The sequence below is a fragment of the Schistocerca americana genome, chromosome 2 (genome assembly GCF_021461395.2).
Source record: "Schistocerca americana isolate TAMUIC-IGC-003095 chromosome 2, iqSchAmer2.1, whole genome shotgun sequence".
Lineage (NCBI taxonomy): Eukaryota > Metazoa > Arthropoda > Insecta > Orthoptera > Acrididae > Schistocerca > Schistocerca americana.
Window position 1 is genome coordinate 572,471,675 of NC_060120.1, and position 15,836 is coordinate 572,487,510.

Consider the following 15,836-nt stretch of genomic DNA (forward strand, 5'->3'; position numbering starts at 1 on the left):
GTCAATCTATCTTTTCCCACGTTGTTGATATTCCTACCTAAAGTTTCCATTGTTTGTTTGCAGTATTATTAGCCATAAATTTCATGCTTTCCCAATTCTTTTATGAAGTTTTAAATTTATTGTAAAATGTTTGATCAGTGTGACTTGTGTAAGAGCATTATCAGTTAATTCTGTTGAGTATTTTAACTGCAAGTGTAAATAAAGGAATCTGTTCTTTCTCCCCTTCTCTGCATCATAAATATGCACACTTTCACCAGAGACGTTCAGAAATTTGCACCTTGGATGTTGCTATATTGTAAAGTTCTTCTGGCTAATAAAGACGAGAACAATCTTCAGTGAAAAGTCAAAGCGTTGAAGAACCACCTTGGACCATCTGGACTAAGTCTGAAGGCAAAGAAGACTGAATATTTTGTCAACAGGTGCAAATAATATGAATGCCAGCATGATGACAGTACAGATCTGCCAGAAACACATCGCTTCAAAAACCTTGGCTCAAATATCACTGGCAGGCAGTTACAGGTGTATGATCGTGGACCACCTAAAGTCCAAAATATACCACTCTGTAAGCCATCCAGTTGCCTTGTATGGTGCAAACCAAAGTACTTCAAAGGGCATCTGGTCTGACACTTCAAGATCATATGGCCACTGATGAAATTTGCAGGCAGTAAAGAGGTGGCACTTATTGAGAGGACAAGGAAAAGCAGTCTATTGTGGTTTGGACTCATACCTATAGCATATCATTAGCAAAGTGTGGGCTTTGGTTGAAAGTTGATTATAAACAACCTGTCATGAGACTGACACAGCATCGGCTGGATACCCTATCATATAGACCTCAAGATAGTGAGTCTCCATCCTGACCCAGCACAGAATCACACCAAATGGAGACAGAGAGCTATAAGGGGTAGACCTCACTACATTATAGGACAAATGCTGAGGAAGAATAAAACGAAGAAGGAAACTGACTCAAGTTTGTTCTTGCAGTCACTCAACATTGCAAGAAATACAATTTTTGTTTCTGTGTATATGCCCTTACCTCACCTCTTTTTTTCCTTTGCTATTCTACGTGGTTATTATAAAGTTTGTGGAATTGAATAAAGTGGTTAGAATGCATCACTTTTCTGTTCAACTTATCGGACAAGGAAGCAGTGCGCACACGCACTTCAATGTAGTAATTTACTAAAATTGTTGTAGTGACAATTATCATGTTATTCTATCTTTAAAACTATAAATGCCAAACAAGACCTCATGTATTGTATTTCCTAACTGAACAAAAATATTGTCATGAAAAACTGATATTTTGTGTTATCAAAAGTTATGACCAATTATTATTTTCAAAAAGTGAGTTTACAGTTGTCTGTTGTGTAAGTATAAAAACTGTGCAGGTGCTTTATGGTAATGATGACCATTAGATCCATTGACTTGTTCCAGGTGACAGTAAAAGAGCGATGGATGAATATATCTCAGAGATAATGATGGGAGGACATAATACTATAGTAATTCACAATACATGTGAGGATTCTTTACTTGCAAGTCCGATCATACTGGATCTAGTACTTCTCACTGAATTGTGCACCCGAATCGAATTCAGGTCTCCCGATGAGCTTCACTCTGAATACTCAAATTTCCACCCTGTCCTCTCAGTACTGAGCTACTTATGCAAGGTAAGGGAGTGTGTGTGTGTGTGTGTGTGTGTGTGTGTGTGTGTGTGTGTGTGTGTAACCTGCACATAGTTCTCATTCTTTTCAGACATTCATCGTCCATTACATTTCTTTTAGACACTATTGGTTGACATCATAACTAATCTATAAAATAAGTATTTTACATTTATTTAATGTTCATTAGCATGTACTATGTACAGATATGCACATTCTTATTTTCGATGAACAACTGTCAAATCTTACGAATTGAATATACAGGATGTAGCCGCAACAATTATTGGTAATGTCACCCATGGATGTTTAAGACACTGCGCAAATCTTTGACACCATTGATAAATACTTGTTCCATGAATCATATTAGTGATAAAAACTATGTTATGGAATGTATTAGACAATGTGTACTATTTGCAGGTTGGAAGACTTATAGCTAGTAATGTCTTCTGTTCTAGCATGCTTTATATACTAGTTTACACCTGAGCATTATCATGCACAGTTTCACAGTGCAATACGTGGTTTAGTCACTGGGCACTTAAGAGCCATAGGATATCTGTCTATGAGAGTAGAAGTGTGTGAGGTTATATGGGTATTCAGTCACATGTGCTGAATGTGCTTTTTGGTTGGAACAAGGGAAATTTAGGGACGTTAATGTTTAGTAGATATGTGCACCATCAGGAGCTGTCATTAACATGACGTAAAGTAACAGTGATGTAATGGTTCCAGTATTGACCAAAACAGTGAATTTAGGAATTATAAACCACTAAACATTCAGAGTGCAATGTTTCGATGTCTTGCTCTATTGTGATATAAAGAATATTGAGAATGCGGCAGTAACAGTTCCTTTAACATTCATAACCAACAAATCACTATATATTATATAAACGTAAGTGTGGTTTGATCTTGTGCATGGTATAAATCAGCAACCAACCCCTGGAGCCCCATTGGAGCTGTGTGGTGTGGTAACCTTTTATCCATCATCCTTGAAGAAGGTTTTGGCTTGGAAGTGCGGGGTTTGTGTTCAAAGATATGGGTATCAAAAAGGGATTGAGAACTGAAGTGGCAGTCACTGGTCAGAATATTCCTTCAAAAATGTTGGGAGAACATCACAGGAAGTTTGAGAATGTTATAGAAAGGTTAAGAGCACAGGACTTGCAAGTGGGTATCTGTACCCCAGAAAAAAGTACACTTGTCTCACAAAAGTAGAGTTTGTGAGAAATCCATATGAATTTGCAAGTTTTGAGTTATGCTGAACATTTACAGCAATTATTTGTTGTTTTTTTTTTTTTTTTTTTTTTTTTTTTTTTTTTTTTTGAAAAAAAAAAGGTTGTGTATGATTTCTTATGCCTTTCAGGAAAGTATTGTAAGGCTATTTCAAATAATTTGATTGAATATCTGATAGTTTATCATTTTAGTAATTGTTCCAATAATGATAAAAAGCGTGGAAACTTCTCATGCGAGTAAATTTTACTCTGTGCGAATCCTGCTAATCTTAGATATTAGCACAGGTGATGTTTTAGACACATTTGTCCAATCACTATGTTAATTACAGTAAGATCCATAGCAGTGGGGAAAAGAATTGCATCAGAAATACCCTGTAACATGACACCAATGCATAAAAACTCAATCTTCGTCTGAAATTATATGTGTTGTCAACGTAATCCATAAAGATCACTTCAAGAAAGCTACTGTTAAGTATGTTATACTAATATATTCATGTAAAATGATAACTTTGCATTTTGAAAGCAAGACAGTTTGCTTACTTGTCATCCTCTTTCGGAATATAACCTGTAGTGATTGTAACATATTATCTACAATTTGAAAATCTTGAAAGTTCTGTAGTACCCTATTGTTCAGTGTATTTTTGGTGCAATAATGAACCAACTATTGGTAATATCAGTGTAGATTCGCGAATGCTTTAGTTTTCTTTGTCATTTCATGCTGCATGCCTAACTCCATATGTGTGGATGCTCCAATTAAGTAAAATTAAACTGTTTGATTTGAGGATATTTGTATAGAATCAGGAAGCCGTACTCTGAGCATAGAAATTATCAGACCATATAGTTGTTTTCCACACATTAGAACATGGAATGGTACAATTCGTCCATTTCAGCACTGCTAAAACTAATCCATTGACCCCTTGGCCCACTTAGAAACTTAGGCTGTTTATCAAAAGTAGGGAAGGTAGACCAGCAATTAAAATGTCTCATACTGGATCTAATTTTACTGTTTGTGACCTTGCTTTCTAAATGCTAAAGCATATGAGGCTCAGAAAGATAAGTCATTTGCACTTTTCATCTCTCTTTCTAACTAAATCAAATTACCTTTGAATTTTGCTGCTTAATAATCATATATATCACAAGTGTCTGTTCCCAGCTGTTTGAAAGGCAGATAGGAACTTTTAATAAAATTGTCTGCAGATAACAATTTTTAACCTAATTTTGAAATTTGGTTGAACTATTCTGAATACAAAAATTCATGTTCTTATTGTTCAGATTAGTCTTTAAGAACATGCAGAAATTTTTACGTGCTTCAGTCAAAGGCACAGGTTGGGGAGGAATTAATGTAATTGTTAACAGTAACTAGAACTACTTGTATAAAAAGAAAACTGCTAGTCAGGGAATTATTAAAGTACTGACCATTACTTATCTACAACAGGTGCAATTCTCTTCACTACTGAAAGAATAACAAAATAGTACTCCCAACTTTCCAAACTATAGGTTGCTTGTTTAGGGAGCAAAGGAGAGTTGAGTGGAAGAGGCGTAAATGGGATGGGAGAGGTGCCATGTCGCTCAGACCCCAGGTTAAAAGCGTCTGACCTGCTGGGTAACAATTATCTATCTGTATGAAATAAAATCGTTATAACTTATGAATGGTTTGTGTTAGGACTTTCAAACTGCACGGTTGGCTGTGGGGCACGATGGGAATTAATATGCACATGCATGTGGTTTGGTTTAATAGTGAAGCTCACTTTCATTGGGATGAGTTCATCAATAAGTAAAATTGGCGCATTTGGGGGGACAGAGAACCCACATATCCGAATCAACAAGTCTCTTCACCGTTAACAGGTGACTGTGTGGTGTGCAATGTCCAGTCATAGAGTAGTCAGTGTGATATTCCGTGATGGCACAGTGACTACCAAATGGTACTTGAAGGTTTTGGAAGGTTATTTCATCCCCAATGTCCAAAATGCCCCTGATTCTAGAAGATGTGGTTGATGCAAGATTTAGTTCGACCACATTGAAGCAGGAGAGTGTTCGATGTCCTGAGGAGCACTTTGGTGACTGCATTCTGGCTCTGGGGTACCCAAAGACCACTGGCATGGGCCTCGATTGGCTGCCATATTCTCTGGGTCAGAACACATCTGACTCCTTTTGGTGGGGTATATTAAAGACAACATGTACAGAAATAACCCCAAAACCATTGCTGAACTGAAAACAGCCAATCATGAGGTCATTGACAGCTTCGATGTTCCGACACTTCAGCAGGTCTCCCTGCAGAATTTCGCTATTCGTCTGCGCCACATCATCGCCAATGATGGCAGGATATTGAACCTGTCATAACCTAAATTCGAATATCTGGAATGGCATTTACATATTGAATAAATTGTGTGCACACTGTAGTTTGTAACTAATTTACATTTTCTTTCATATAATTCTATAATTGTCACCCTGTGTTATGCCAGGGAAAGGAGAAAAAGAAAAAAGAGAGCCAAAGATAGTACAATAATAAGCGGTGTACCAGCTTCAGTTCAGATATGATAAGCAACTCGTAGTGAGAACCAGAGATAGATTAGAATGTGAAGGGTACATAAAAAGTGGAAAAAATAATGCACTAAAAACAACTGTGAAAGGAAGGAGATAGGGAGGTGAATATATAAGTAACATGTTAATCAACAGTGTATGAAAAGACAAATTGCTGCTTACTGTATAGTAGGTGCTTTAAGTTGCAAACTGGCACAATTAAGAAACACTACATACAGCTTTCGACCACAGCCTTCATCAATAAAAGAGATACAAACCATTCATACTCACAAGCAAGCACACCGGATACACACATGGCCACCAACTCCAGCATCTCTGGCCCAAGAAGTACGATGGACATGCGGGCTGAAAAAATACTTGTGCCTGATGATAAACTTGCTCATGAAAATGAAAACTGTGATGAGGAATATTTTGAAAAAGTCGCAGACCATATTTCATCAGTTGAATGTGAGCTATAAGAAGAAAAAAGAAGATAAGTAGACTATCTTTCTTTGGATTGCGGAATTAAAGTTGTTAATATTGCAAGGGCTCATCCCATATGGAAACATATCCCAGTGGGAAGGAGAAATAAAGAAAGGAGGCAGTCAATTTGATAAGCATACAATAATAAATTCCTGGACATATGATTATTTTGTTGAAGCCCAAGACAATGATCAACAAGTGACTACTCGGGATTGCAGCAGTAGGCCGTAGCACCAGCACAATAATTTACAGATTTTGAACTTAAACCTGCTGACACCTGAGTTCATAAAGTCAAAAATAAGCATGGAAGTCGTTAATGAAAAATGACAAAGTTTGTTTTAAAAAAAGAGGATTGAAGAAACCTTGACTTATGCAGCCACTTTTTGAACCTAGTCGTTCAGGTTGATACCAAGGATTTTGTTATAAACACTGATCAGACAGGTAAATTATTGCAAAGTATTTAGAGATTCATTTTGCTCTCTTATTTTTACAACTCTCTCACAAAATACTTCAATTTTGATTGTTTTCACTTTCCAGAGCTTGAGTATCAGTTGATGTACAACCGGACTGTATTGGACAAAGAAAACAAAATTATTTTTGTCAAAAGGCACAACATGAATAAAGTGACACATATGTGTACCATTCAGTATGCTCTCATCTCTCTGGAAAAGTCCTACATCAAGTATTTGTTTACAAGAAGCAATTGGCAACTTTGGCCCCTAAGTTAAAAAACATTAAATGAATATATTCAAAAGTATCAAAATGTCATAACTTCTTCAAAATCTGGGAGGCTAAGAACAGGACTGTATATTGACTTTTTGAACTATTGTTTGAATTCTTACGTGGGAAAAGAACAGTTTGTGTGAATTATTGACCCTTTGGGTGAACAAGCAAAGCTTGAATTATGACGAAATCTTTCAGGATGACAAGAAATCACCAGCATGTACAACTAAATTGATTCCTCTAAAAGGTACTACTCTTGTAGAACCTTGTAACTTCTAATTTTATAGACAGGTCAAAAAGTCTGATAGAAAATAATAGAGAAATAAATTTCCATAAAGACTGTATGAAAATACAGTCAGTAGTGCATCAGCAGCTTTCATTTCCAATTTTTAATGAGATGATCTGGTCTGCCTGGTACACTTCCAGGCTTTCTGATGAAAGAGAAATTTTCATGAATATTAACAGAGTATGGTTTCCAACAGATCTTTTACGAAAAGGTTGTCCATGTAAACAATCACCTTTCATGAATTATGCAAGATGTCAAAATAGTTTTTGATTTCAATGTTTTTATGATAATTGTCATTGTGGTGCTTGTATGTAAAAAAGACATCAATTACCAGGTGTAGAATGAGGTAGTCATGCAATAATAACTGACAAGAGAGACAGGGTTTTGTGTGGTAGTGTTCTAAACTTCTTGTCTGAAAATTACTTCGAGCAGATAGAGTACTGATTCATGAGGACATTGTCTTACACCATGTAGTAACTAACAGATCAAAACTTTTCTAATCAGTCAATATAGCAGAAGGATTCAGTGTCCAAAAGGCTGTTTTAGCATAAGTGACAACTAGTGTTACAAGAAATATTAAGAAAGGAAAATATTTTTGCTTAGCAAGGGTGACAACAAAGAAATAGCAGAGTATCTAAATTAATGGCAACCAGACCATTTTTAATCAAATCTGAAGATGTTCAAAAAACAAGGGGCAGTTTGCAGTTTGAGGCCCCATACATGTGCAAAATATAAACAATACCTATTTTTGGGCCATGGCAATTATCATTGGGTGTGCTCATAATTTTTAGAATTTTTTTTTTCCTTTAATGAAACTTTGCATGGAACTTAACAACTATAGAATGATAACTAGATGTCTGGTAGATTCAGTTATTCTTGAAGCCTACGCCATCTTCACAGTTGTACTGTAAATATATTTTAAAATTACATGGGCAAATAATGATAAGACCAAGAAATAGAGAAACATTTTACATTGCCTTTCTGAAATTAAACTATTTTTAGCCCAGCAAAACTGTGCTTTCCACAATTATTGTGAAGATATTTCATCAGAAAACATGGGAAATTTCTTAGAGATGGTTCAGTTGATGGTGGGAGATATCCAGTAATGAAAGAGCAACATTTAAAATTTGAAGATGGGTGAAAGAGAAACAAAATGAATTTATTTTTATAGTTGTTGAACTACTAAGGAAAAAAATTATTACTTGTATAAAAAAGACAAAGTATTATGGAATAATTTTGGATAGCACTCTGAGTGAAAGCAGAACTGATCAAATGTGCCATATAAGTAGATATGTCCATATAGAAGACCACATTGTGGAAGTGCGAGAATCCTTCTTAGGTTTTCTTTTATGTTGGAAGGGACTGCAGGGAATGTGTGAAATGATATTCTAGAGCAGCAGTAGAAGGAAAAAGGGAAAAAAAGGCTGGATATTATGTTGTAGCAGGACACAAGGATATGACAAATCTCTTCTCTCTCCAATAACATGCACGGAGAGCCCTGTCAATTCAGCTTGCAATCACTGATTGGCGGGTAATGGATCACAATGAGTGGAGCATCTTCTATGAGAAAAACAGTATTGTGAAGTCACAATTCCAGTTAATTCCACACAAGATAAAGAAGGAAAAATATTTGTGCACCATATTGAAGTATAATTGTTGTACATACATTGAAATGTTACAGCATTGACTATGAATGTCCACAGCTCTTTCACGACTTTGTGGGTAGGACATGACCTATTGTGGCCCTTTCTTCCTCCCCTCTGTCCATCCCTCCTTTTCCTCTGTCCATCCCTCCTTTTCCTCTGTCCATCCCTCCTTTTCCTCTGTCCATCCCTCCTTTTCCTCTGTCCATCCCTCCTTTTCCTCTGTCCATCCCTCCTTTTCCTCTGTCCATCCCTCCTTTTCCTCTGTCCATCCCTCCTTTTCCTCTGTCCATCCCTCCTTTTCCTCTGTCCATCCCTCCTTTTCCTCTGTCCATCCCTCCTTTTCCTCTGTCCATCCCTCCTTTTCCTCTGTCCATCCCTCCTTTTCCTCTGTCCATCCCTCCTTTTCCTCTGTCCATCCCTCCTTTTCCTCTGTCCATCCCTCCTTTTCCTCTGTCCATCCCTCCTTTTCCTCTGTCCATCCCTCCTTTCCCTCTACCCCCTTCCTCCCCTCTCTCGATGTCCATGCATACATCGCCCGGGCTATCCACCTGGTTACTGTGATCCCTTATGGTTCTGTTCCTCTTGGTCCTTTTTGAATTTTATTTTATTTTTAATTTTTATTTCCATTGTTTTTTTTACCCCTTCCCCCCTTTTTGGGGTTTGACCTCTCCATCTAAAGTTAAGTCTCCATAGTGTGACCCAACAGGGGAAAACCGAGTTACTTAGCATCTTCGGCATGTGGCCTTATCACATCTTCCATCTTTTCCTTGACCTGTTTTTGTTTCAATACGGTAGCCAGTCAGTGGGTGGCAAGGGGAGGGGGGGGTGTATTGTTATTATTATGTGCTCTTTTGGTTGAGCCCCCTGACAACACAGGGATCACACTTCTGATACCTGAGATGCTACCTCACCATGTATGTCTGAGTAGTTGCTTATCATTCTGGAGCATCATCAACTCCCAGCAATGGCTGCCATGCCAGATTGTACCTGCTGTGGCTGGGTGGTACCCAAGGGAAGAGCCCATTATCGGAGTTCATGGTATCAGAGCGGATGCTTTTCATGTGAAACATAGTAAGCTCCAAAAACGTGGCCATTCTTCTGCAGCCCTCTCTCTAGTTTGGAATCGATCCTTTAATGCTGCTTATTATGACATTGTGGCCTTCTCTTCCCTGCCTACCCACTGAGGGAAGGGCCAGTCTCGCTGCCTTATGGTGAAACCCCCTTTCTGCTACCTGATCTGCACCATGACTGACTAGGACAAAAATTGGACACTCTGAGTAAGATGGAATTGGGTTCCCTGTTGATCAGAACTACTTCTGCAGCCCGTGATGCATGTGACCATGTTGACAACATCACGATCTCTATTACTCCTCATCAGTCTTTGAATATGGTTCAGTGTCATTTTCCATAGGGACCTCATCCTGCAAGCTGACGAGGAGCAGCGGACATTTGTTTTGTTTGATGTGTTCAGAAAGGCCATAAGGACAACCACATTGATACTGGAATTTGAAGGGAGGGGTTTACCATCCTGGAGAAGGTCAAGGTCGTGGTTTATCGGTGTGACATGAAGTCTGTACGTCCCATAACCTGTGAGGTGTTTTTGGTGTCTTTGTTTTGGGGTGATGTCTTTCCACTGTACAGCAGACCCCTGTATGCAGTGAATGTGGACACCCACTCCATGAGGGGAGCACCTGTGTTCTGCCACCCTTGTGCGTTAATTGTCATGACCATCACTCTCCAGAAAACTTCCTGGCAGATTAAAACTGTGTGCCTGACTGAGACCAAACTCAGGACATTTTCCATTTGCGAGTAAATACTATACTGACTGAGCTACCTTCAAGCATGTCTCACTATCCATCCTCACAGCTTTAGATTCACCAGTACCCCATCTCGACCTTCCAAACTCCACAGAAGCTCTTATCTGTCTGCAGGGCACTTGGCTGCGAAAGGCAAAAGTCCTGAGTATGAGTCTCAGTCAAATATGCAGTTTTAATCTGCCAGAAAGTTTCATATCGGTGCACACTCTGCTATAGAGTGGAAATTTCATTCTGGATCACTCTCCACGCTTGCTGCATTCTCCAGTTTATAAGAAGGAAAAGAAGGGACAGGAGTAAAAGTCCCTTGATCGTTTATCCAACACTGAGGCCCATCAGAAATATGATCATGTGCACCCTGTGTCTAAGACATCTAGCTTTGCTCCTGTTATGTTCTTTTCCCTCTCCTCCTTATCCCCTCTCCTCTCCCACTCCCCTGCGGTTCCCATGCACTCCCCTCCGGGGGCTGCTCACTCCACCTCACTGGAGAAGTATCCTGCTTCTTTGGCATCTGCTGGTAATGGGGGCCCCCTCACACACTGTTTTCAGTTCCCTCCGCTTAAATTACGAGTTGTGTATTTATGTTGCTGTACTATGGTCCATCGCAGTCCAGAGCTCTACCTCGATGCCCCATGCCTAAGTGCTCCCCAGGTTCTGTTCTTTGGGTCTTATTTTTAACAGCAAGCTTATATATCCACCTTCCGAAGATTGGCTGTTTCCATTATCTCAGTGACCTTTGGTTCCTTGCCCACATGTCTTGGGGCACAGATCATTAAACTCTTCTCCTCCATGTGGACTATGGTTCTTAAGTTTGTGGCTTTGCTGACCCTTCCACACTGCTTCTCTCGGACTTGGTCCACCATCTTGGTATCAGTTTGACCACAGGTGCCTTTTGCACTAACCCTCTCGATAGTCTTCAGGTTGACCCAGGAAGCCTCTTCTTTCAGTTTGTATGTCCCAGCCCCTGGTTACCTATACCATCCATATCCACTGTTTCCCTACTCACCCCTTCTATTCTAGTCTTTTTGCGGTTTCAAGACATTGCCCATCCACTGCCAGCCTTCAGGTGGGTTTACTTTTTGGGCTCTGCCTTGCTTCTCTCCATTTCGATTTTCGTCTTCCATCTTTGTCCTGTTCTCCATGTTCTCTTCTGAACACTCGCCCTTGGTTAGTTCCTTGACCACAGATTCATACGGATCTCTGCCACGATCCAAAAGCCTCCATTGCTCTGATGGTGTTGCATTGTTTGTTTTGCCCCTTTTACTGAAGTTTTGGGATGCTATTGTTTTTTGCATCATTGTCTCCAAATCTGCAGATTTTGTGTGATATGCCTTCATGTCTTCTGCTGTCACGGAACACCATCTCTGTGGAACTGATTTACTGGGCCCTGTGCTTTGTTAAACGGCCCTACTTCAACGAAGTTCTGTTATGTAAGGACTTGATGAGTGGCCTTTAGACTATAACCTGTCCCCTCGCCCCCCCACCCCCCACCCCCAATTCCATCTATTGCTCTCTGCCATCCATGACTTTTTCAGCAACCTTGGGCATGGTGCTTGTTTGGTTAATTTCTGTTGGATACTCGACTACATGGGCAATGAGTTTGCTGATCATCTTGGCGGCCCACTCCCCTGCCTAATAAACTTTGTGCTACTAAGGGGCACCCGCGAGGTGGCATCCTTGCTTCTGCCACTCCTACCAGGAATCTACCATCCTCTGCTGTCTTCGTATCGACCATACTAGATTGACCCACTGTTTTTTTCCCCCCGCCTCTATAATGGAGGGCCGCCCTCATGGTGAACCATATATTTTGCTGGACTGCCCCCATGTTTTGGCCCTTCACACTAAATACACCCTTTCACCTTCCTTGTTACAGGCCTCAGCAGACAAGCCTTGCATGATTTTCCTTATCTTCAGTTTTCTTCACGAAAGTGGTTTGCCCTACCAGATTTCCAGATTTAAGTACCTGAATTTCTGTTTGGAGTTGGCGTCCCTTGATTAGAATTGGCATTTGTTTGGGAGATGTTCAGCCTTACCTCAATGCCGGGGATTTTCCCTACATTTTGTCTGGTATTTTGTGCTGTTTTGTTTTCCCTTTTCTTGAATGTGTACCCTGGTATGGTCATGGTCATGGTCATGGTCTGGTGTGTGGGGATGGGGGTGGGTCAGCGGCAGCGCCAACACCTCACCACATGTAATGCCTCTGGTATCCTCCTCCTCTCCCATCCTGTTCTTTACTCTTCCTGCCACACTGATGTTCCTTCTGCCTATTTCTTTGCCCGTCTTCCTTTCCCATCGATTGGACTGTGCTGTTGGTGTTGCTCCTCCCTTAGTTTCTGCTGCATTAAGTCAGGGGACCGATAACCTAGCTATTTCGGATCACCCCCCCCCCCCCCCCAGCCAACAAATTAGAAGGTTCAGGATTATGTTCTCTAGAAGGCCCATGGATCGTCTGCCAAGAAGTTGCTTAGGTTTTATTTCACAATATTCAAAAGACACAAATAAAAAGGCACAAAACTTTAACAGTGTAAAGATATTGAACAATAAAATAATTTCTTTTAGACCGGAGCATTCTTTGCTGTAAACCTTATCTCTGTTTTATATCAATCACTTATATCCTTCCATTCGAGAATCAGTACAGCACAATACATTTGAGCAGGTAAACAAGTTTTTTGTTAAATGTGTATTCCTCTTGAAGAATTGTTCAAATTGTGTGAAATATATTTAATTTATTTCTGCTTTCATTATGTCTGTATTGTCTCCTTGTGCTTTTTAAAATTTTTGTTACTAAAATGATTGCAGATATAGGTTTCACTTGTTACTTTTCAGGCTCCCTTAGTTCCACCAGGGACACCAGTTGTTAATGCCTTAGCAAAGCAGCGTGCTTGTATTGAAAACATAATGCGTGCCTGTATTGGGCTTCCTCCAGAAAATAATATGCTTTTGGAGCACAAACTTCAGTTTCCGTTATTGGAGAGTACATCATGACATATGGGTAAATGTATTTCATACTAAACTTTAATAGCTGTAATCTCAACGGTGAAAATTTTCCAATTCTTTAGTCAGTGATTGATATCATCTATCATTCACGTTCTTAGTAATTGAAATTTTAAACTGCACATGATTTTTTGCAGACCACACTTTGTTTTTTAAGAAAGATCATAACGAGTTCTGTTCCCAAAATGAGCATATGCATTCCTCAGTGCATTAAGAAATGAGAGATAGAATAGTGTGCAGTGACATTAGGGAGACAGCTTTTTTTGTGTGTGACATATTGCTGGTGCAAATAAAGTAGTCAAGTTTCTAAGCATGATCATCAATTATGAAAGACCCAGTATTCCAACATTTTGAGTCCTACATAATTTTAATCTTCATGTGTTTTTACGATTGTAACAATATATGAGCTGTTATGATTTTTCAAAGATTTCTTATTATTTGCTTTCTGGTGTCGATAAGTTTATATCCCAAAAACAATGACAGACTGTTTATTAGACAGTGTTTATTATGTCCATTAAACTAATTTGTTGCCGTACCATTACAACTTTTAGAAAAGAGTGCTTGTACTGGTTTTTCATTCACAGGTGGAGCTTCTGGGTGCGTGTACTGAAAATCACTACAGATCAATAACTTTTTGTCAGTAAGCACATATTTCATTATTTAAACAGCCAAACATGATGTTATGCATTTAAAAATTGTGTACTTAACCATATAATTCCTAACAACCAAAAACTTTTTGTGCCATTTCATTTAAGCCACAAACGTTTGTAGATAAAGAAATCCACTGTCATATCATGAGATGCATTTATTTTTGTTTGTGACCAGTGTAGATGAAAATATGTAATTGCTATATGTTGTAGAATAATACATGCATTTGATGTTTCTCCATTTGTGTATTATGAAAAAGGATCTCATAGTTACGTAAACTTTATGTGCAAATAGGCTCGTGAAATTGTGTGATGCACTGTATGTATGTTATCAGAATTATTGTAGTGAATCTGAATTCAGTATTATAGTTAGTCATTTAATGTAATATAGGAATGACAATTATTTTAAGTTTTGAGTTCCTCTTGTGGCACTTAACTGGTAATATATATGGTGTCCCTCCTAGGAGACCTGAGGCCCAATTTCTTCAGTGTTTTGGCAGATGTTTGCAATTTTGATTTTGCGATGTGTAGTCAGTCATCCTTACAGAAATACTGCTCATCACATCTTTAATGCAACGCTTAGTGTTGACAGAATGCATTGGTTTGTTTCCCTTTAAAAACAAAATGATCTTCAAAGTGAAATTTTGCAGGCATATTCGATACAATGGTCCCAGACTAATCTAATGCTAGATTAGTTTCATCGATACGTGTTGAAAAAAGAAGAATAACCAGTACTCCAGTATCAATAGGAAAAACGAAGAATAACCAGTAATCCAGCATCAGCAGCGCCATCTTGTCCCATGCTGACTTAAAGAAATGGCTATTCTTCATGTTTTACTGTCCCTGTTAATACACGTCAATTAAACAACGTTGCACTCAACTAGTTTGGAACCTCCCTATTGAATGGGCATGTAAAATTCCTCGTTAAAAATCATGTTGATTGTAACTTGTGACAAACTGATGCATTCCACTGACATTGGACGTTGCATGAAAGACATCATGGGCAGTGTTTGCTTAGGCAGACTACAGCTATACAGTGCATAAACAGATGGCAAATTTCTGCCAAAACAGTGGAGAAAATGTACCTGGTGGTGATTAGGAGAGAAACCCATTATATTTCATGTTGAATGACGTAATTTCTTAAAAGGGCACAAGAAAAATGTTAAAATATTAAAGAATACAAATGTGTTATGGTGCTATACATTGCATTCCTCCTATTCTGTGCTGCTTATTGGTAAAGTATGGATCATTTTATGATGACTACTGCAGGTCTCATAAGGTGAAACTGGACAGGTGACACATTGGACCAGTAACAGAAGTCTGAAAATGGCCAAAGACATATAGATTATGAATAAATACACAACTGTTCATGTAATCTGTGTAATAGAATTAATAGTTTGTTATAAATGTTTGTAAAGTAGTTGTTACTATTTTTGTGTTGATTTTAATTTTGAATAAATATTTGAAAATTAATGTCCAACTCGCATGTTAATTTTTTTAGTCAAAGCAAGCGGATGGTCTCCTATAGTTTATAGTCCTTCACACAGTAAGCTATCAGTTCCTTTTCCTTGTATTGTTGTGTGAAGTGCTCCACGCTCTCCTTTTACCCATTTCATTTCTTCTTCTGTTGACTGCAAAAGTTCTAAAGGAGAGAAGAGGTCCCCCTACTTCATGTTAGCCAATGAATAGATGACTCTGCTTTCCCTCTTATTTGTGATGAAGCAGTGCTGGTATCACATGAAGAAATATATCAAATTTTCAAAAAGCACTAAAAACAATTATTGTAACCTGTCTCATGAGGAACTGGCAAACTGATAGCTTTTTATATGCTTGGGGTGTACTTTGTGC

General features: G+C 38.7%; 1 protein-coding gene across 1 annotated transcript in view; it reads left to right on the top strand.

Annotated features, from left to right (window-relative positions):
- The window catches only part of LOC124596056 (inositol-3-phosphate synthase 1-A), a 69,590-nt gene extending 54,122 nt beyond the window's left edge, over nt 1-15,468 (top strand). The window contains exons 8-10 of the mRNA XM_047135031.1: nt 1,429-1,661; nt 13,174-13,339; nt 13,926-15,468. Of these exons, the coding sequence (XP_046990987.1) occupies nt 1,429-1,661; nt 13,174-13,332 (392 nt within the window). The 3' untranslated portion in view covers nt 13,333-13,339; nt 13,926-15,468. The remainder of the gene's footprint in view (nt 1-1,428; nt 1,662-13,173; nt 13,340-13,925) is intronic.
- The last annotated feature ends 368 nt before the right edge of the window (nt 15,469-15,836 follow it).